The sequence below is a fragment of the Dendrobates tinctorius genome, unplaced genomic scaffold, assembly GCF_039654945.1.
Source record: "Dendrobates tinctorius isolate UK_male_01 unplaced genomic scaffold, ASM3965494v1 ptg000034l, whole genome shotgun sequence".
NCBI classification, from domain to species: Eukaryota; Metazoa; Chordata; class Amphibia; order Anura; family Dendrobatidae; genus Dendrobates; species Dendrobates tinctorius.
The window spans coordinates 12301063-12323789 of record NW_027361702.1 but is presented as its reverse complement, the minus strand read 5'-3'; the positions used below and the strand labels follow the sequence as shown (position 1 = coordinate 12323789).

Genomic DNA, 22727 nt, shown 5'->3' with positions numbered 1-22727 from the left:
GACACAAGCAATCACGCTATTGCACACCCATGAGGACCAGGAAAACTCTTCACCTGTTCCCACTAAAGGGAGAGGGACTTTTGCAGAGCCCTTCCTAGGTGCCAATAGCGAGGTGGCTGGTGGCTTGGCACACTGGCCACACTTGGGTCAAAACACACCAATAAATTTTACCGGGAAGGCAGAGACAAACCTAACAAACTTGGAAGGGCAAGGAGCATAACAGGGACACAGGAACCATGGGACACCAAACACCAGAGCCAGAGAGAAACAAAAAAACTCACCAAAGAGTTCCCAGCCGCTCCACTGTAAAGAACTACAGAGCTGTAGTCGCGACCGAGCTACTGTCTGACTGTGCTCAGGCCTTTAGAGACAAGAGGTGTCCCTGTCCCAGTATGCTGTAGGGTGCATTATGCTCACTTGTAGGCCACAAGTCTCTGCTGCATCCAGACCACCGTCCTCAAGAGCTGCCACATACAATGCATGGGACACCAGGTTCTTTGTAAAAGTCAAACTTTTACTAAACAGTCCAAGTTAACCAGGTGGGATAGGGCACAACAATAGCCAACAAAAGCACAACTCCTCTTCTGTTCTGTCACCCATTCGTTTTTGACTACCTTCAAGCCTCCATCAGCTCCAGGGATTCATTGTCCACTCCGACAGTGCACCCGGGACCAGCCCCCCAATTAATTCCATGTCCACCGAACTCGTAATATCGAAAGATCAGGTCTGCTCCATAATACCTGGCTCAAGCCCCAGGCTCCGAATGTTGTTGGAATGTCCATTAAGGATCTCCATTTGGCAGCCCACGCCCTGAACATTTGGCCCATGCTGCCTCTAGCAGCCCACCACACCTGAACCTGAGCACTCCTCCACACTATTGGTCGACACTGAACTCCCTCTACCCATGAAGTGCCCCCCTTATCAGCAATAATGCCCACCCACTTGGCTAATCCTAATCTTAACCATTTCCTGTCTACATCCTAACCTGTTATATACAGTTGTGCTCAAAAGTTTACATACCCCAGAAGAATTTATGATAACACCAAAACTTTTTCTCCACTCATGGTTAGTGGTTGGATAAAGCCATTTATTGTCAAACTAGGATTCTATGATGCTAAGATTATTATTGTGCAGTTTGGAGCGGATCCTGGAGAAAACAAAATAACACAGTATTTCTGTAACGTGTCAACACGGCCTTACGGACTCAAGAAGCCGGATGTCATATAGTGACGCTACATAAAGATGAGAAAGTTCTGGCGGCTCTAACTGTGAATGAACAAAAAATAATCCACAGGTCCCAACTAGAGATGAGCAGGATGCACAGATGACATTGTTCCAGCCCTGGGGGATCAAAAGCCACTCTGGGGACGCTGGAAGGTTAGAGATTCATGGCCTCCAGTCCAGCCACTGACCTACACACTGGACCAGAATCCTAGGAATTCATCCGCTCATCTCTAGTCCCAACCGTGCCAGATACAGCAGACTGTCCTGGTTTTGGGCGTACACCCTGCAGTCTCAGGCGTCTGCAGAATTTCCCTCACTGCCATTGCCCCTCTGACAACTCCTCCTGCCAGGGTAGAAACTTAAGAAATGGTAAATGGGCATGGATTGGGGTGTGGCCAGGGACAGGGGCCAAAGTTTGCCTCCACATAATTTGTTCCTCTTTCTGTTCTTCAAAAGTTGGGTGGTATTATGTATCCCATTGTTTGCTAGGATAGCTCTGTGCTACTTTGTCTTTTGGGGGCTCTGCCTGGATTTTCATTGGTGGTCACATAAATGGCTCTTTCATTCAATAGAAAATCCAGGACAAGCCCCCAAAAGACAAAGTAGCACAGAGCTATCCTAGCAAACAATGGGGTACACCCAAGTGTATGTACCACATATACTGTATGACTTTGGGTGGTTCTCTAGGATTCATGAGTTTAATTTCTGTATTTGATAGGTTTCATTTACATTTTTCCTTTCCATCCCATTTAGGAAAAAAATTACTAAGGCAGTGTACAGAGAATTTACGGACTCACGCTTCACCCATCCAAAAATATCAGAAATTCCTGGAACAGGGATCCTTGGACCTGTTCTTAGAGGAGAAGTTGGAGATCAAATCCGGGTAAAGATTTCACCTTATAGATTATGAAGTTAATTAAGTCCTTGGAACTCTTGAAAAGGTTGTCCACTACTTTTGTATTGATAAACTATCCTTAGAAATATTACACTAAACCGCACTGAACCACAAAAAAGTTACTTTCGTTTGATTTTCTGCCAACAATGAAGAAGACTCTAGCAGGTAGCTGGCAAAATCTTTTTTGTGTGTCTTAATGTAGTTTGGGTAGACACCATGGCCCCATTTCATCAAAACATTTATGACTAAATTCTGGCGTAAAAAACTATGAAAATTTGCAAAATTTTGGCTCTACAAGACGTTGCAACATTTAGAGTCATCATGCCATTTTTGCCCAGCTCCGACAGAGTGAGCAAGACAGGGGCATGGCAGGTCTTTTCTAGTCACGGACTTGAGTAAGATGTACGGCAAGGTGCTTGGAGGCACACATCACTTTATGCCTTACCTAATTCGTTAAGAGGTTGGCTCCTCTTAATGAATCAGACGCCTTGCTCTCCAGCATGCCCATTCATCGAGACCAGTGTATAAAATGCTGGTTTTTATGAATCAGGACCAATGTGTTTTGTGCCAGTCATGATAGAGGATGCATGGAACGGCATTGCAGGTGGCATACAGCCACCAGGTTGCCCTGTGTGCATGCATGTAAGCTCACTGACCACCAACGTTACTGCCAACATCTCTGGCTACAGTTTATCTTAGAGATAACAAGGTATTGGCAGTCCAAACTTGGACATACCAGAACCTTATCTCCCCAGACAATCATCTGAATGGGGCTCCCTTACACATTAGATTGCTGACCAAACCCATCGATATTGATGGCTGAGGCCGACCTTAGTTTAATGTACATGGGGGGCTTTAGACTAAAAAAATGCAGAATGAAAAATACATTACAAATTACATAAGCCTATGTCTGTGATTTCAGATTATATTCAAGAACATGGCTCGTCATCCCTTCAACATTTACCCCCAAGGATTAAGCAATGTGAGCTCCACTCATCGTTTCTTAACAGGTATTGTAATGTTATGATATTAAAATGACAACAGACAAATAGGAGGGTGGGCATAAGAACGCGGCAATGAAATGTTCATGTAGTATAAGGCTTAGTTTACATGTGTATTTGTAGCACAGTACTGTATTTTTTTGTTAAAATGACAATAACATATGAACCGAGGCACCTATTATAAATTAATGTGTTCCGTCAGGCACCATTGGTGTAATTCGTTGCTATTATGATAGATAATTCTCAAGTTGTATCTTGAGCAGCCACAGCTCTGCAGTCTCCTTACCTTCTGGTTGCTTGCAACTCCCTGAGTGACAGTTCTGGTCAGAAGCTCCGTCCTGTTACTACTGATTAACGATCTGTCAGCACTTTTTCCGAGTTTAAACTGTTCTGTTATCACTATATTTACAAATAGCAATAACAGGGCCTTTGAAAAAGCACACAGCTCAGGAAATTGAGAGCTGTGATTAGTAGAACTGCTCTGGAAGCCGCCGATGGTGTGATCTGGGTGGATTGTGATTCCACTGGACTGATAAGAGCATCATAGTCAGAAGTTGATAGGGAAATCAGCTAACTGCTGTAGAGAAATACATAGGCTCAAGAGAGCTGACTGGGATGTTAGGAGTTAACTCCTCTCATGAAATGTAACTACTGTGCAATCTCAGCCAGGCACTGATGGCAGAGCTCTTTGGAAACAAGCTTTTCACTATGTAAGATAAAAGCTTTCATTGCAGGAGAATAAAATCAGATAGAAAAGGCAAGTCAATTGCAAACTTACTTATTTTTATGCTTTCTAACTTAATAAAGCAATTTGATAGTTTGAGAATAATCTTTTAAGGAATATTTTGTTCTACTGTCTAGGTGCAAAGACCTTGAAGGACTTTCATTATAATCACTGAGCTCAGTGTTTCTGCTGACAATTTCCTACTGGGTTTATTCAAGAAAACTTACTGCACTCATGAAATCTGGTTACAAAGTTATAAAGCGGATGAAATAAGTACTGAACACATCACCAAAGAAAATATATTTCTAAAGGTGCTACTGACATGAAATTCTCACAAGATATCGGAAACAACCCATCCAATCCACACAGGCAAAGAAATCAAACCATAAATGTCCATAAATTATGTATAATAATGAGAATGACACAGGAAAAACTGGCCCTGTCTGACCGACTCAACAAGCGGTTGGTCACTGAATGACAAACAAATAAGGGAACACCAGGGACACAAATACAATGGTGGGCCCTGTGATAAGGAACAGGGAAATGGACACCTACTGCACTCTCCTGAGGCTGTACCCTGGTCTATCCTCACGTCCCTATACAGCTTGTTTCAAACCGTCACCGAGCAGGATACCTTCGCCCTCACTTGCCCTGCACCTATCCCTCAGTAGGGAATTGGTAAGTGCGGACACTGGTCCCAACGCTGCACTAATATAACACCAAGGGAAGATATGTAAACGAGGTAAGACAAACAACACTTAGCTTTGTCTGCTGCAATGCACTGCACAGCAGTTAGTCACCAGATCACAGCATTCGGTTGAAGCACTACTGCACTCAGCCAGCTCCTGACTCCAGCTTGGTTGGTCTCCAAAGAGGAAGTGTATCACCAACAGTTAGCTGAAGCATCAGGTGACCATTTAAAGGAAGGTGGGAGTGGTCACCACCTGCATCAGCAAATTGACCAGCATGTAATTACACCAATGGCCACCGGGGGGAAAAACTGATGTTAACCCCCCATGGCCTGAAGGGAAAAAAGTTTATATATGAGAATCCTAGATCTGACACAGATCCAAAAATGGATCGTGACAGTACCCCTACTTCAATGAGGGGCCTCTGGACCCTCAACACCGCACCTCACCAGAAAACAACCTACAATGAGGACGTCTCGATCCACCAGAGTTCACCTTGGCAGTCACCTGACTCTCAGGTTTATGGCAAATGTGGATTGATGGCGGTGACAACGTATGCTTCGGAGGTGCCACAAATCTCCAGAGCACCGACCTAGGGAACGAGTTGTGCACGGGCATTACTGGGGGGTAACTCCAGATGGTAAGTTCCCGGGCCGAGAATGGCCAACACCCGATATGGCCCGTTTACCCCAGCAGCACACTTCCACCGGATGTTTTTGGTGGACACCCATACGTACTCATTCACATACAGGTCCAGACTTGAACGCTTATTGCCATGCCCACATTTGCCACAAGATGGTGAACTCTTCCCAGAACTGACAACAGAGGCGTCCCCTTGTGTCGTCACCCTCACAACCCCACAATGCTCAGAAGGAACCACCACTCTCCTCTGACCCCTTTTCCTAAGATTACTCCGACACTCAGGGTTAGCTTGTGGTGCGGGTTGAGACTTGCCCCTACTCCCTGGCAGCACCTCTGCTGCCCCCACAGGAGAAGAAGGGGACGGTTGTAGAATGACAGCAGAGACAGTAGACCCTGGGCAGCAGCCCTCACATGACTGATCCCAGCTGACTACTTCTCTGGACCGCCAACCTATGACCAGGTTGTGTTTTTTCAACCAAGGGAGGCCTAAAACAATAGGTGATGGCATTCCCCCCAAGACGTAGCATGACAGGGACTCATCATGTTGAGTCCCTATACGCAGATGTATATTATCCATGACTTGGGTCAACCTCCCCTGGCTAAGTGGGACAGAGTCAATGGCCTGGACGCTTAGGGGTTTTGCTTGTGTCCTACACCTCAGGCCATGGGTCTGGACAAAGTTATCATCCACCAGATTGACTCCTGCTCCACAGTCCATGCGCACTGGTATACCCTCAGTTACCCCACCAACCACCACTTCTGCTGACAAGGTACACTGAGGGGAAAAAATGGAGGAAATATACAGTTCCTGGTCGCCTCCCTCCACATGACCAGGGGGACGTGGCTTCTTAGGTGTTAGACGTTTTGGCGCAAGCTGGGCAGACCCGATAAAATGACCAGTCTTCACACAGTAAAAACATGCCCCCACACCACGACGAACCACAGGCGACACCGTTTGGGAACTACTTCCTCCCACCTGCATGGGTTCGTCCATCAGCACTGGTGCGTTCTCCTCCCTCGCAAGGACAACAGGGGGCATATTTGGTGTATGCCTCTCCCTGAGGCATCTATCCACCTGGATGGCAACGGACATGGTGGTCTCCAATGACCTGTGGGTGGCGTACTACACCAGAGTATCCTGCAACCTTGGGGACAGACCTTGCACAAAATGACTCCTAAGGGCAGGGTCATTCCACTGTGTGTCAGTGGCCCACGTCCTAAACTCTGAGCAGTACTCCTCAGCCGGCCAGTCCCCCTGCTTGATTTTACGGAGTTGGGTTTCTGCCAGGGAGATGCCATCAGGATCTCCATACACCAGCGCCAAAGCCGCAAAAAAAACAGTCCACCGACCGTAATGATGGCAAATCGGTCGGCAGGGAGAAGGCCCAGGATCGGGGGATCACCCTTAAGAAGGGAGACAATAATACCCACACGCTGTCCCTCACTCCCTGATAAACAGAGATGGAGCCTGAAGTATAACTTGTGCGCATCCTGGAGAACCAAAAAATTATCTTTCCCTCCATAGAACCTGTCAGGGAGAGATATCTTGGGTTCTGGTTGAGCCTGCACCTGCACCAAGGCCCTAAACCCCACCAACTGCTGCAGCTGCTGCACCACCTCACCATGCAGCACCCTAAGCTCATCAGTGAGGGTCTGAAGCAGTTGAGCAAAGGCCTGCATTTGGGCAATGGCTCACCAGAAAAAAAAAGGTGAGGGTTGGTGATAATGTCACGAAGTGACTGGCCCTGTGTGACACAACCCAGCAAGCGGTTGGTCACTGAAAGACAAACAAACAAGGGAACACCGGGGACACAATTACAACGGTGGGCCCTGCGATAGGGAATGGGGAAATGGACACCTCCTGCACTCTCCTGAGGCTGTGCCCTGGTCTATCCTGACGTCCCTATACGGCTTCTTTCAAACCGTCGCCGAGCAGGATACCTTCGCCCTCACTTGCCCTGCACTTATCCCTCAGTAGGGAATTGATAAGTGTGGACACTGGTCCTGCCGCTGCACTAATATAACACCAAGGGGAGATATACAAAGGAGGTAAGACAAACAACACTTAGCTTTGTCTGCTGCAATGCACCGCACAGCAGAGTTAGTCACCAGATCACAGCATTTGGTTGAAGTAAAGTACTACTGCACTCAGTCAGCTCCTGACTCCAGCTTGGTTGGTCTCCTAAGAGGAAGTGTATAACCAACAGTTAGCTGAAGCATCAGGTGATCTTTTAAAGGAAGGTGGGAGTGGTCACCACCTACATCAGCAAATTGACCAGCATGTAATTACACCAGCGACCATCGGGGGGAAAAACTGATGTTAACCCCGATGGCCTGAAAAGAAAAACGTTTATATATGAGAATCCTAGATCTGACACAGATCCAAAAATGGATTGTGAAAAAAGTACTGAACACATGAAGAAAGAAAAGTGCAAAAACTCATGGAAAGTCATGACACCAGCAGGAATCTATCAGTAATTAGAAAGCAATCCTGTCACTTTGTCAAAAATAATAACAGCTGGTTAAACTGATGGCCTACAAAAAGGTACTCATTACCAAAGTGCCGCACAAAAAACATCTCACAATGTTTAAAACCAGTGAACTGTCTCAAGACCTATGCAACCTTATTGCTGCAAAACATACTGATGCCATTGGTTACAGAAGAATTTCTAAACTATTGAATGTCCCAGAGTTCATAGAAGGAGCCCACGGAAGCTTCAGGATTTGAACAGTTTTTCTATGGAAGAATGGGTCAACATCACACCTGAGCAATGCCTGCGACTAGTTTCTCCACCCAGGAGGTGTCTTGAAGCTTCATTACCAACAAAGGATTTTGTATGAAGTATTAAAATTCAGTAAGCATGTTCAATACTTTTTCCCTATGTAATTACTCATTATTACACATAATTTATGGGCATCTATGGTGAGTTCTTTGCCTGTGTGAATTGGAGGGGTTGTTACCGACATCTGGTGAGAATTTCAGGTGAATTGCACCTTTAGAAATATATCTACTTAAAAAAATTGGTGATGTCTGTGTTCAATATTTATTTCACCGGCTGTAGTTGGTTTGCTTGTCTTATCACAACATCACCTTTAATAGTTGAGATATACAGTACATTTTCTACTTATTTAGGAGAACAACTGAAGGATTATCCTGTCCAGCCAAATGAGTCCATCACATATATATGGCCCGTGACAAAATATGACAGCCCTGCGTCTTCTGATCCACGGTGTCTTACAAGATACTATGGCAGTTTCCACAATCCACAGAGAGACTTGGCATCAGGCCTTATTGGACCACTTCTAATCTGTTCGACACAAACTTTGGATCAAGGTGGAAATCAGGTACTTGTGAGATCCTCCATGAGCTCTGTTGCTTTTTCACTAAGCATGGCAGAAAATTACCTTGCCTCAGACAAATATTGTTATAGCCTCTTTAACAGGAGATATTTTATTGCTGAGCTTTTTTCCAACATTTTCTGAAGTATATGGGGTGGTGGTATAAACTTCCACTTATCATCAGATTTCCTTCCAACTTACAGTACAAAATATATATATTGCTCCTCCTCTTTATCTACATTTTATGGTTCTATTTATCCGCCATGTCACAGCTTAGTTAACACGTAATTTATTTTTAACTAGATGTTTCTTAGCAAGACCTATACTTAAAATGATTAAGAAAATAGGTCGGCAATCTGTGTAGCAAGTTGTGGTGATCGTGGAAAGTCAATGCAGAGTAAAGGAAGGCAGGACCCAGCACTCAATTATTGGAAAATTGCTTTTTTATTTCAATGCACAAATCCGATTAGACGTTTCAGCCCATCCCAAGCTTTTTTCAATATTGAAAAAACTTGGGATGGGCTGAAACTTATAATTGTATTTTGTGCATTGAAATAAAAAGGCAACAAATGCAGGGGTGGCATTTATGCACATGTAATCGAAGTACATGTATCAAAGTACTTCTGGCAGTTATAACATGGATGAATGTGACACGCATCTCTATTCTCTTCATACAGGTAACCAGCTTTTCCAATCTCTGCTCTGAATCCACTCCTGTGTCTCCATTCAATGTCAACAAGCAGTTAATCCTGAATGCTATCTATGTGTTTTCAACTCTGCAAACTTATATCTGGTAACCAGCTTTTCCAATCTCTGCTCTGAATCCACTCCTGTGTCTCCATTCAATGTCAGCAAGCAGTTAATCCTGAATGCTATCTATGTGTTTTCAACTCTGCAAACTTATATCTGGTATATAGTTTTTTTCAACTTACTCTGCTTGTCCCCTTATGTTGTGAGGTCAAGAAACTTTTTAAAGTGCTTTATGATCCATTTAGTGCTGGACATGTGTTTATTTGACCACAACATTTTATTGGGTCCTGGTGTCTCAATTTAGTGTGATTGATTAACGAGAAGAGAGAGCCAAAAAAAAAAAAACAATAAAACTTAGCCTTAACCTCCTATATATTCTGACATAGCTAGGGGGAGCATTTATGCAGGGGTGCCATTTATGCACATGTAATTGAAGTACATGTATCAAAGTACTTCTGGCAGTTATAACATGGCAGTTAGACAGGGCAGGAGACAGGTAAGACATTTATATACAGTACATCTACTCCCTGTACATTTGGAGTACAACAAATATAAACCATATGCATTTGTGTAATTTATATCCTGGCCGCTGCATTCACACACATCCACCGCCCTGGCATTAATTCTCCACACTCCATCCATATTGGCCCCTCACTCCTTTCCTCTCCTATGTATAGCACTCACGCTCTTTTCACATTGTTAAATTGCACAGATCCAGGCAGTCCCACCATTCAACACCAGAGACGCTCTCACAAATCATTTAACCATCTGCTCACTCTTTCTATCCTCCTTCTAGTCGCAGGAGACATTGCTCCCAACCCTGGTCCCCCATGTTATAGAAAGTCAAACCCCCCCACTGCTACACTCAGAAACCCCTCTAATCTTATTAATATTCCCTGCATGCCATCTGTCTCTCTTAATTGTGCACTTTGGAATTCTCGCTCAGTGTGTAACAAACTCTCCTTCATTCATGACTTTTTCCTTTCTAATTCTCTTAACCTCCTGGCTCTTACTGAAACCTGGATCCAGCAGTCAGATACTACCGCTGCTGCTGCTCTTTCATATGGGGGGCTACACTTCTCTCATACCCCAAGATCAGACAATAGAGCTGGTGGAGGCGTTGGTCTGCTCCTATCACCAAAATGTACCTTTCAGGTTATCCCTCAAGTACCCTCACTTGTCTTCCCTTCTTTTGAGGTCCATGCCGTCAGACTCTACACCCCCTTCTCCATGCAAGTGGCGGTGGTGTATCGTCCTCCCGGCCCCTCCCATCAGTTCCTGGATCATTTTGCCACTTGGCTTCCACATTTTCTCTCCTGTGACATCCCTACCCTCATCATGGGAGATTTCAACATCCCCATTGCTCTTCCCCTCTCCCCATCTGCTACTCACCTTTTATCTCTAACCTCCTCATTTGGCCTTTCGCAGCTCACTAATTCTCCAACGCATGAAGACGGAAACTCCCTCGACTTGGTCTTCTCTCGGCTTTGTGCAGTGGATGATTTTGCAAACTCCCCTCTCCCGCTCTCTGACCACAATCTTCTTTCATTCTCTATAAAGAACTGCCAGGCTGCTCAGGTCACCCCCACTGTCCAGACTTATAGAAACATACAGGCCATTAACACCCAGAAACTTATGAAGAACTTGCAGTCTTCATTGGCCCCTATCTCCTCCCTCTCATGTCCTGATTCTGCATTGAAGCATTACAATGAAACATTTCAAACTGCCCTGGATGAATTTGCACCCCCTATAAATAGAACACCACAACACAGACGGCGACAACCCTGGCACACGGTGCAAACACGTTTCCTGCAGCGGTGCTCCAGGTGCGCCGAACGTCTGTGGAGAAAATCCAATCTACACGAAGATTTCATCCATTTTAAGTTTATGCTTAGAACATACAACACTGCCCTTCACCTCTCCAAACAAACCTATTTCAACACCCTCATCACCTCACTGTCCAATAACCCGAAACGTCTCTTTGACACTTTTCATTCTCTACTCAATCCAAGAGTACAGGCCCTAACCACGGAGCTCCGAGCTGACGATCTGGCCAATTACTTCAAAGAAAAAATTGACCAGATCCGACAGGAAATTATCTCCAAATCCCCTCATACCATGCACCGTCCTCCCTCCCCCACTGCATCTAACTCACTCTCTGATTTTGAACCAGTCACAGAAGAAGAAGTAAGCAGGCTCCTTGCATCTTCTCGCCCAACTACTTGCACCAGTGACCCATTTCCGTCACATCTCCTCCAGTCCCTTTCCCCTGCTGTCACCCCTCACCTAACTAAAATATTTAACCTCTCTCTCTCTTCTGGTATTTTTCCCTCCTCATTTAAGCATGCCATCATACATCCACTACTTAAAAAACCATCCCTCGACCAAAACTGTGCCGCTAACTATAGACCTGTCTCTAATCTTCCCTTCATCTCTAAACTCCTGGAACGCCTGGTCCACTCCCGTCTTATCCGCTATCTCTCAGAAAACTCTCTTCTCGACCCTCTCCAATCCGGTTTCCGCTCTTTACACTCCACTGAAACTGCCCTCACTAAAGTCTCTAATGATCTGCTAACAGCTAAATCAAATGGTCATTACTCCATGCTAATTCTCTTGGATCTCTCTGCAGCATTCGACACTGTGGATCATCAGCTCCTCCTCACTATGCTCCATTCCATTGGCCTCAAGGACACCGTTCTCTCCTGGTTCTCCTCCTATCTCTCCGACCGCTCCTTTACTGTTTCTTTTGCCGGTTCCTCCTCCTCTCACCTTCCCCTTACTGTTGGGGTTCCTCAAGGATCGGTTCTAGGCCCCCTCCTCTTCTCCTTGTACACTGCCCCTATTGGTCAAACAATCAGTAGATTTGGTTTCCAGTACCATCTCTATGCTGATGACACCCAATTATACGCTTCTTCTCCTGACATCACGCCAGCCTTTCTAGAAAACACTGGCGATTGTCTAAACGCTGTGTCTAATATCATGTCCTCACTATATCTGAAACTGAACCTGTCAAAGACTGAACTCCTGGTGTTTCCTCCCGCTACTAATGCACCTATACCCGACATTGCTATTTCTGTGTGTGGTTCCACTATTACTCCCCAGCAACATGCCCGCTGTCTTGGGGTCATACTTGATTCCGAGCTTTCCTTTGCCCCCCACATTCGATCACTGGCTCGCTCTTGTCATCTGCACCTCAAAAACATTTCTAGAATTCGACCTTTTCTTACTTTTGACTCTGCAAAAACTCTTACTGTTTCTCTTATTCATTCTCGTCTCGACTATTGTAACTCTCTTCTAATCGGTCTCCCTCTTACCAAACTCTCCCCTCTCCAATCTGTCTTGAATGCTGCAGCCAGGATCATATTCCTCACCAATCGTTACACCGATGCCTCTACCTTGTGCCAGTCATTACACTGGCTACCCATCCACTCCAGAATTCAGTATAAACTTATTACCCTCACCCACAAAGCCCTCCATTGCTCAGCACCACCCTACATCTCCTCCCTTGTTTCAGTATACCACCCTACCCGCGCCCTCCGTTCTGCTGATGACCTGAGGTTAGTATCCTCAATAGTCAGAACCTCCCACTCCCGTCTCCAAGACTTTACACGTGCCGCGCCAATTCTTTGGAATGCACTTCCCAGGTCAATACGATTAGTCCCCAATCCCCACAATTTTAAGCGTGTCCTGAAAACGCATTTATTCAGACTGGCCTATCGCCTCAACACATTAACCTAACCTATCCCTGTGTGGCAGAGCCAAAAGTTTTACCATAACCAGGTTCCCAGCATCATGTTCCCACATGCTTTATGCATCCATTAGCCCTCTGTGTCTGTACTGTTACACACTTAACATTATGGCTGGTCCATACAATCAGAGCAACTGTTACCACCCACCTTTCGTGTCTACCTCTTTCCTCATAGACTGTAAGCTTGCGAGCAGGGCCCTCACTCCTCTTGTTATTTGTTATAATCTACTGTATGTGATTATTGTTATGCTGTAATGTCTATTGTCTGTACAAATCCCCTCTGAAATGTAAAGTGCTGCGGAATATGTCGGCGCTATAAAAATAAAATTTATTATTTATTATTATTATTAACTATCCAACATGTGAGTGCCGGGACCTGCCTTCCTTTACTCTTTAAATTTATTTTGGCAGCTCCTTAAATTACAATACAACATCCTGATAAAGTATCAACAACCAATGCAAAAGAAAAAGAAATGTGACGCTCTCACTGACCCATACCCTTCTACCTGCTCCACCATCAGACACTTCTTCTGGCTGGCCTTTGACAGAATGCTTCGACAAATGTTATTTTCCCTGGCATCCCTCTGATTATTCTGTGTTTTTGGGCTACCACTGATCGGTGTAAGAACGCCATTAATGTGTTGGATCCCTGCAGCTTCTCTTGATTTTTGAATAATGGTTTCGGTGTCCTGAGAATGCCGTTTGCCAAATAAATTTTGGATCAATTTTTTTTGTTTATTGCATTTTCATAGGCTTTTTCCACAGCATAAATTGGTAAAGTCCCCATGGCTAAAAGTGGACAGTCCTGTATTAACCTTCAGTTCTACTTCAATGTCTGAGAAGGTAGTAAATCAGATTTTATTTTGCTTTACTTTGTCCAACATGACCACAAAACTCATTACTAAGAATAGTGACTACTCTTCATTGAGCTTGTAACGTTTAAGTTAGAATTTATTTCATAGGCGTTATCACAGATTTGTTATTAGAAGATGTCTATTAGTCATGTTGGATTTCGGGATGCTGATCACTTTGTTATCTTCTGAAGATTAGATGTCAACAGAAATGTCTGGCGGTGTCTCTTTCATATAGAACACAGGAGCGCTCAGCCAAACAAGTGGTCACGACTTTGTTGTTGGGTGTCCCGGGACCAGGGGCTCCTTGCCTGTCCCTAACGCTAAGGGCGCCCTAGCTCACCCTGTTCCCCAGATTTCTTCTGATGGTGAATACGCCGAGGTCACGTACCTTGCCTTAGCTTCTGAATCTGCAATTAGTCTTTACCTTTCCACCTCCCAGGGAAGAGGGAAGTAGTAGTGTAGCATAATACACCAGACTAACAAGGTAATATGAACAGGGGTAACGGAAAATACCAAACATGCAATTATACTCACACAAATAACAGAAGAATGCACTGGTGAGTGGAGGATAGGGTTAAACCAAAGTAGAAGAAGAAAGGGAAATATCACACACTCAAAATCTAGAAACAGTCACAGATAAATCCTTCAAATGCCTACTCTAATAATAACCACCAACCACCTCCAGCCATGCAGCATAAGATAACTCTGACAATGAGTGCTAGGCAGGGCCTAGATTATATAGGAGATGGGAATGGCTAACAGTGCACAGCTGAGAGCCTTAATGCAGGAAAGCTTCCAGTTGTTCTCAGCTGAGCAGTTTAACCCCTGCACTGCTAAAAGAAACCTGCACTGTTTAATAAGTAGGTGAAGTAGGGTCTTCTGGCTCCTCTCTGTTGTGGTAAACCCATGACAAGTGTACATGCTCAAGTGTACGGGAGAGCCGGCCGAGATGGCTGCCAGCCAGACAAATGGTCAGCCATTATTTGGCCGATGGCTTCACAATGTGTGTGACAGACTTAAGTCTTCATGCTCTTGTAGCAGAATAGCATCCCCAAATCTCTAGTGAGTTGCATAAAACACATCAGTGAACTGGAAGGTTGTAAAACAGGACCGATTCACCATTTTTTGACACTTTTTTTTTTACCTTTCTGTCATTATTGTGGGGTTAATATGCATAAATGGAACTCAAAATTACGTTCACATACCAAATAAATTCAATATCCACACTATAAGCTTTTTCCATTTTTCATGTGAACGCTAGGCCTGTATCACACAAGCGCATTGATGAACATCAGTAATTGATATAAAAAATCTGCATGGGTTACTGATGAATATTTATATTTGTGACATCGATATATCAGCAGTATTGCATCAGATGTAGACGGAGCCTCACCGTCAGGAAAAAATGATAAAATACTGGTGAAAAAAAATACTCTGATATGAAAGCAGCATTGGGATTTTCTGGATTTTAATGTAACAATTAGGATTTAAGCCCAGGGACCCAGCACTGCTGCAAAGTAATAATTCTAAGCCCTGAGCCACTGGTCAAGTACATGTATTGCATCCGATGAAGACAGAGACTTAGTAAAAGAAAAAAAATCTATAAAATAATAATAATAATCTTTATTTATATAGCGGCAACATATTCCGCAGCACTTTACAGTTTAACAGTTTCAAAACACAAGTCATAAGTAACAACCCTAACAATACAATAATTAAAGCAAAATAAGACGACCCTGCTCGTGAGAGCTTACGATCTACAATGAGGTGGGGGAGATACAGAGTACAGGTGTGTATTTACAATGGTGTATTTACAATGATGGTCCAGCCATATTTAAGGAGTGAGGGATGGATTGAGATAGTGAATGGGCTACACATGCACACTTACACTTTGATTAGTGAACGTGATATGCCGCTCTGAACAAATGTGTTTTGAGGGAGCGCCTGAAACTATGCAAATTGTGGATAGTCCTAATTTCTTGGGGTAGAGCATTCCAGAGGATTGGCACAGCACGGGAGAAGTCTTGGAGTCGGGAGTGGGAGGTACGGATTAGTGCAGAGGTTAGTCGAAAGACATTTGCAGAGCACAGCAGTCGGTTAGGCCGATAGACAGAAATGAGGGAGGAGATGAGGAGGGGTGCTGCACTGTGGAGAGCTTTGTGGGTGAGAACAAGTACTTTGAATTGAATCCTATAATGAATGGGCAGCCAGTGTAATGATTGGCGAAGAGTGGACGCGTCCGATTACCGATTAGCCAGATGGATGACCCTGGCTGCAGCATTAAGTATGGACTGGAGAGGGGATAGTCGAGTAATGGGAAGGCCAATTAATAGAGCGTTGCAGTAATCCAGGCGGATTTGTTGTTTCCATGGTGAGAAAAGGGCGGATTCTAGAGATGTTCTTTAGGTGTAAGCGGCAAGAGCGGGCAAGAGATTGTATATAGGATGTGAAGGAGAGATTGGTGTCAAACATAACACCCAGACAGCTCGCCTGCTGCTGGGGTGTTTTTTGTGGTGCCACCCACGGAGAGGGAAATGTCAGATTTAGGGAGGTTAGTAGATGGTGGGAACAGAAGAAGTTCAGTTTTGGAGAGGTTGAGTTTCAGATAGAGAGAGGACTTGATGTTGGAGACTGCGGACAGACAGTCACTGGCGTTCTGTAGTACAATAAGCTCTGCACTCAGACTCCAGACAAGTCTGAACAACACCTCACAGATCTTTTCACCTTCACTTTCAGGCCCCTACGAGCAGATCATGGGAAAATGCCCGAGGAGAGGGAGAGATTAAATATTGCAGTTAGGTGAATTGTGACGACTGGAGAGAAAGACTGGAGGAGATGTGAGGGAATGGGGTCAGTAGTGCATGTGGTCGGACGAGAGGAAGAGAGGAGTCTGGAGACTTCTTCTTCTGTGATGGGATCAAATGTGGAAAGTGAACCAGGGGAGATGCAGGAAGGGATAGCAGTCACAGCACTTGGTGGTTGGGAGCAGATTTCCTGACGGATATTATCTATTTTTTTCTGTAAAGTGGGAGGCCAGGTCATCAGCACAAATGTCTGTGATAGGGACTTGTGCTTTTGGCCTGAGGAGGGAGTGAAAAGTGTCAAGAAGTTTCTTGGGGTTGTTGGCTAGTGAGGAGATCAGGGTGGTGAAGTAGGTCTGTTTGGCAAGGTGAAGGGCAGCGTTATAGGTTCTTAACATAAATTTGAAGTGGATGAAGTCTTCAGGTGTGCAGGTTTTTCTCCTTAGGCGTTCAGCACTCCTAGAGCATCGCTGGAGAAGTTGAGTTTGCAATGTGAGCCAGGGCTGTTTTACTCTGTGCTTGGAGGTTCTGAGGGTGAGGGGAGCTACTTGGTCAAGGCTGCTTCTAACAGTGTCATTCTAGTGACAATAAAATACTAATTCAAAATAGGCTTGTGATAAATAAAAAGCAGCGTAGCGTGCTTAAAGGGGTGATCCATTCTCTGTCAATGATGGCATATTATTAGATGTCTAACTGGTGGGGAGGTCCAACCTGCTATATCTACTCAACAGGTAAGAAAGGTGAATAGATCAGCAAGTAGTAAAATGTTTCGAGCATATAGCGTATCAGTAACGTCACCTCACATTTGTTATTTTAGATTGTCACAGATAAGGAACATATTCTTTTCTTCACGGTATTTGATGAAATGCTTAGCTGGTACCGCAAGCAAAACATCCAAAGCTCGGAAAACTCAACCACTAGTGAAATGTCCCAGAGAGAAAGTTTACAATATAGTAAGTATACCGCAATGTTATGTTTGACAAAAATGGCACCAATCTTTCTATTAGGGTTATTAGAGTATTTGGTCCGTATTTTACATCAGTATTTGGTCAGTATTTTACCTCAGTATTTGTAGCCAAAATCAGGAGTGGGTGATAAATACAGAAGTGGTGACGTGTTTCTATTTTATGTGGAACCTCCTGGTTTTGGCTACAAATACTGATGTAAAATACTGACCAAATACTGAACATGTGAACGTGGCCTTAAGGTGATGGATACATCATTGGAACCCATCGTTGGTCAGTTGGGTGCATCGGGAGCCACTCTGATTTGTAGTTTCACAGATCCTTTTTTATCCCTTTCTTCAATGACATATGTAAGAGTTTCCAAACTTCGATTCTCAGGTTCCTCCAATTTATCTTACAGATAGAATAATTGTAGCAATTCCCGATTTACTGCTAATAATTATATCATCTGCTGAATACAAAGTCCATAAAATATGATCTCTTAGCAATAGTACTCACACAAGGCCTATATTATTATCAAAAATTAAGATAGAGGGGTTGTCCAGGCTTTTTACAAAAGCAAGCTGTGAGAATTCTCCAGTACTGGGGGGTTGAGATTGGGCGGTCATGTGATATGCTTACTTCCAGCCACATTCCAACTAGACGTGCATGGTGTCACTCAATAGAAGTCAGCGAGGCTGCACCCCCCGTCTAGTTGGAATGATGTGGCCGGGGTTTTATCAAAAATCAGACATTGCAGTGTAGATATAATTCATCATGTTATTTCTTTATTATACATGATATAATAACCATTTTCTTTCTTCCCCAGCTATAAACGGTTTTGTGAGTTCTCTGCAGATCCCTCTTTGTCAGAATGAGGTCAGTGTGTTGCATGTATTGAATCTAGTCCACTACACAGAACTGCTATCAGTTTACTTTGGAGGCAATACATTTTTTGTAGACTCGAGCTATGAAGAAACCCTGACGCTATTTCCTATGAATGGAAAGACCCTTGTCATGGTCATGGAGAAAACAGGTTAGAACGGTGGTATGAACATGGTCATTGGAAATCAGTGGCCACAGGGCCGGATTTACAGCTCCCTTGCCCCCAGGTTGTATGGAAATATTTAAAACCCCTCGTAACCAGAATTTAGATCACTAACTTTCATAGTTGGGTTTTCTGGAGGCTTATGAGTCACCAAATGTTTCTCCCTTAAAGGGAATCTGTCACCAGGTTTTTGCCACCTATTCTGCGAGCAACACAATGTAGAGACAGAGACCCTGATTCCAGTGATGTGTTACTTACTGGGTTGTTTCCTGTAGTTTTAATAAAATCAGAATTTAACCACACCCCCAATACTGATTGGCAGCTTTCTGCCTATGTACACTGTACACATAAAGCAGCCATTCAGTGATGTGGGTGGGGTTATACACAGCTTAGCATTCAGAGAACTGCTAGATCAGCAGCAGATAAAACAGTGATTTTCTCAAAACTGCAGCAAGCAGCCCAGTAAGTGACACATATGTTTCTTCTGCTTTATTTCATCACTTGTTACTTTAGGTGAAAGTAACATGTTGGATTTGAAAAATGGGCCTCATCCTTAAGCCCAAAATTGTCCAGTAGGGAATCTGTCACCAGGTTTTTGCCAACTATTATGAGAGCTGCATCATCTAGGGACAGAGGCCCTGATTCTAGTGATGTGTCACTTAGATAGAGCCCATCCCCTTTTTGGACAGAGACAGTCGTAATGGGAATCTGTCATCAGGTTTTTGTCACCTTAACTGAGAGCAGCATAACAGAGACAGAGATCCTGATTCCAGCGATGCATCACGTACTGGGTTATTTGCTGTAGTTTTGATAAAATCACAGTTTTATCGGCAGGAGATTATCACTCGATGACTAGTAATCCTGCTGCCATGTAGTCCTCCATATTCATGAGCTCTATAAAACCCCACCCCCACCACTGATTGGCAGCTTTCTGCTTATGCACACTCTAAACAGAAAGCTGTCAATCAGTGGTGTAGGCAGGGTTATACTGAACTCAGCATTCAGAGAACTGCTAGATCTGCAGCAGAGAAAACAGGGATTTTATAAAAACTACAGCAAGCAGCCCAGTAAGTGACACATTGATGGAATCGGGGTCTCTATCTCTACATAATGCTGCTCTCAGATGCGGTAAAAAAAAAGCCTGGTGACAGATTCCCTTTAGGTGGTTGATATTGAAAGTCCATAAATTTCAGCACAACCATTACCTATGCTTGTAGTTCTGTTTTATCACCGTGTTTCTTCTCTTCATCAATGCAGGGTATTGGCCGGTGACGTCTAAGTCATCACTGGCAGATCTAAGTATGAGAGCCACGTTGAAAGTTTCCCACTGTGAAAACATCCAGGAGGAATACTATGATTACGATCACGATGATCATAAGGAATTTCAAGAAGATTCTCCAGTGTATGAATATCCCGCGGGCGCCCATCATAGAATGTATCCCTTCGGACCCCGGAGCCTGTCTGGTAAAAAGAAGCCTGCCGTACACTTACAGAATATAGGAAGTGGTGATAATGAAGACGGCGATCTAATTAACTCATCGGACCCAGTTATAGGGATGCCCAACAAAACTGCTGAAAAGGGAAATGCAGGAAGAAGAAAACAAGACGACCTTCCCTCTATAAATAAAGTACATAGAGATGAAGAGGTAGAAAGCCATCTTCCAGGCCAGCAATTACAGAATGAGTCTGACCTTCCCAAGTTAACAGGCGCGCACGTTGACTTTTATGACGACGATTACACTAGTTCTGGTTTGGATGACATTGATATGTATGGAGACTTCCCGGAAAAAGACCCTCGGAGTTCTCAAGGACAACTGCGGACATATTTCATTGCAGCTGTGGAAGTTACGTGGGACTATGGCGCTGGGAACTCCTACTTCTTTATCAATGAAAAGTCAGTACCTCAATACCTAGATACTTAGTAGTGATGAGCGAATGTGCGGGGATAAGGTGTTATCCATCCTCGTGTGCTAACCGACTGACTCCGGCTTGCTTGAAAAATATGTTCCAGTCCCCGCGGCTGCATGTCTCACCGCTCTTTGCTGGACAATCCCCGCATATGTTGCGTCTGTCGAACAGCCGCGAGACATGCAGCCGCAGAGACTGGAACATTATTCGAGCAGTCGGTTAGCACACGAGGATGGATGACACAGTGCAGTGTGTCCAGCTGATTCTGTATGAAGCCCCTTAAAATGGGATTTAAATGAACCCCCAACAAAGCAATAATCTGCAGTGACATGAACTTTGCTTGTTCTGACGGACACAGACATGTAGTCTGCTATGAGCAAAATGTTCAAAAACCAAACACCAATGAACTTCATTTGGACTCCATTCGTGTCATTGCTGTGTTTAGCTTCGTCGGGCGTCTCTTTTTATGAGAAGTCAGAGGAAGCACCCAAATGCGCTGCAGAAAATGCAGTGTGAATAGGGGCTTAGACTATCACCACTGTGAGACACTGTAAATAACTTATCTGTGACATGAAGCCAGCTGGTTAGCTTCCATGCCTCTCATATAGTTATTACTTATAGACATATTATATATACACAGCTGTGTGAAAAAGTGTTTGCCTCTTCCTGATTTCCTAGTTTTTTTGCATGTTTGTTACACTTAAATGTTTCAGATCACCAAACAAATGTAAATATTAGACAAAGATAACACAAGTAATCACAAGATGCAGTTTATAAATGAAGGTCTTTATTATTAAGGGAAAAAGAAATCCAAACCTGCAGGGCCCTGTGTGGAAAAGTGATTTCTACCCTCCCAAAAAAAACATAAATTAACTGTGGTTTACCACGTCTTTGGGAAGCTGAGTTCACATTCCCTAGCCACATGCTGGCCTGATTACTGCCAGGCTTGTTCTAAATCAAGAAATCACTTGAATAGGACACCTGACAAAGTGAAGTTGACCAAAAGATCCTCAAAAGCTGGACATCATGCCACGATCCATAGAAATTCTGGAACAAAATGAGAAACAAAGTAATTGAGATCTATTAGTCTGGAAAAGGCTCTAAAGCCATTTCTATTGCTTTGGGACTTCAGCAAACCACATTGAGAGTCTTTATCCAAAAATGGCCAAAACATGGAACAGTGGTGAACCGTCCCAGGAGTGGCTGACTGACCAAAATTACCCAATGAGCGCAGCAAAGACTCATCCAAGAGGTCAAAAAAGACCCCACAACAACATCCAAAAAACTGCAGGACTCACTTGCCTCAGTGAATATCAGTGTTTATGAGATTGGGCAAAAATGGCCTGCAGGGGCGAGTTCCAAGACAAAAACCACTGTTGAGCAATAAGAACATAAAGGCTCATCTCAGTTTTGTCAGAAAACATCTCCATGGTCCCCAAGACTTTTGGGAAAATACTCTGTGGACTGAGGAGACATAAGTTGAACTTCTTGGAAGGTCCCATTACATCTGGCGTAGAAGTAATACAGAATTTCACAAAAGGGACATTATACTACCAGTAAAATATGGTGGTGGTAGCGTGATGGTCTGGGGCTGTTTTGCTGCTTCAGGACCTGGAAGACTTGCTGTGGAAAATGGAAACATGAATTCTGCTGTCTACCAAAAAATCCTGAAGAAGAATGTCAAGCCATCTGTTCGTGACCTCAAGCTGACCCACACTTGGGTTATGCAGCAGGACTATGATCTAAAACACACCAATAAGTCCACCTCTGAATGGCTTAAGAAAAACAAAATTAAGACTTTGCAGTGGCCTAGTCAAAATCCTGACCTTAATCTGATTGATATGCTGTGGCATGATCTTAAAAAGGCTGTTCATGCTCGGAAACCCTCGAATGTGGCTGAATTACAACAATTCTGCAAAGATGAGAGGCTAAAATTCCTCCTGAGCATTGGAAAAGACTCATTGCCAGTCATCGCAAGCACTTGATCACAGTTATTGCTGCTAAGGGTGACCCAACCAGTTATTAGCTTTAGGGGGCAACCACTTTTTCACACATAGTCCTGTAGGTTTGGATTTCTTTTTCCTTTAATAATAAAGACCTTAATTTATAAACTGCAATTTGCATTTTCTTGTGTTATCTTTGTCTAAAATTCACATTTGT

General features: G+C 43.9%; 1 protein-coding gene across 1 annotated transcript in view; it reads left to right on the top strand.

Annotated features, from left to right (window-relative positions):
• Positions 1 to 22727, top strand: part of F8 (coagulation factor VIII) — a 232157-nt gene that overhangs the window by 68754 nt on the left and 140676 nt on the right. The window contains exons 9-14 of the mRNA XM_073573105.1: positions 1978 to 2107; positions 3042 to 3129; positions 8309 to 8520; positions 17485 to 17620; positions 18441 to 18647; positions 19917 to 20553. Of these exons, the coding sequence (XP_073429206.1) occupies positions 1978 to 2107; positions 3042 to 3129; positions 8309 to 8520; positions 17485 to 17620; positions 18441 to 18647; positions 19917 to 20553 (1410 nt within the window). The remainder of the gene's footprint in view (positions 1 to 1977; positions 2108 to 3041; positions 3130 to 8308; positions 8521 to 17484; positions 17621 to 18440; positions 18648 to 19916; positions 20554 to 22727) is intronic.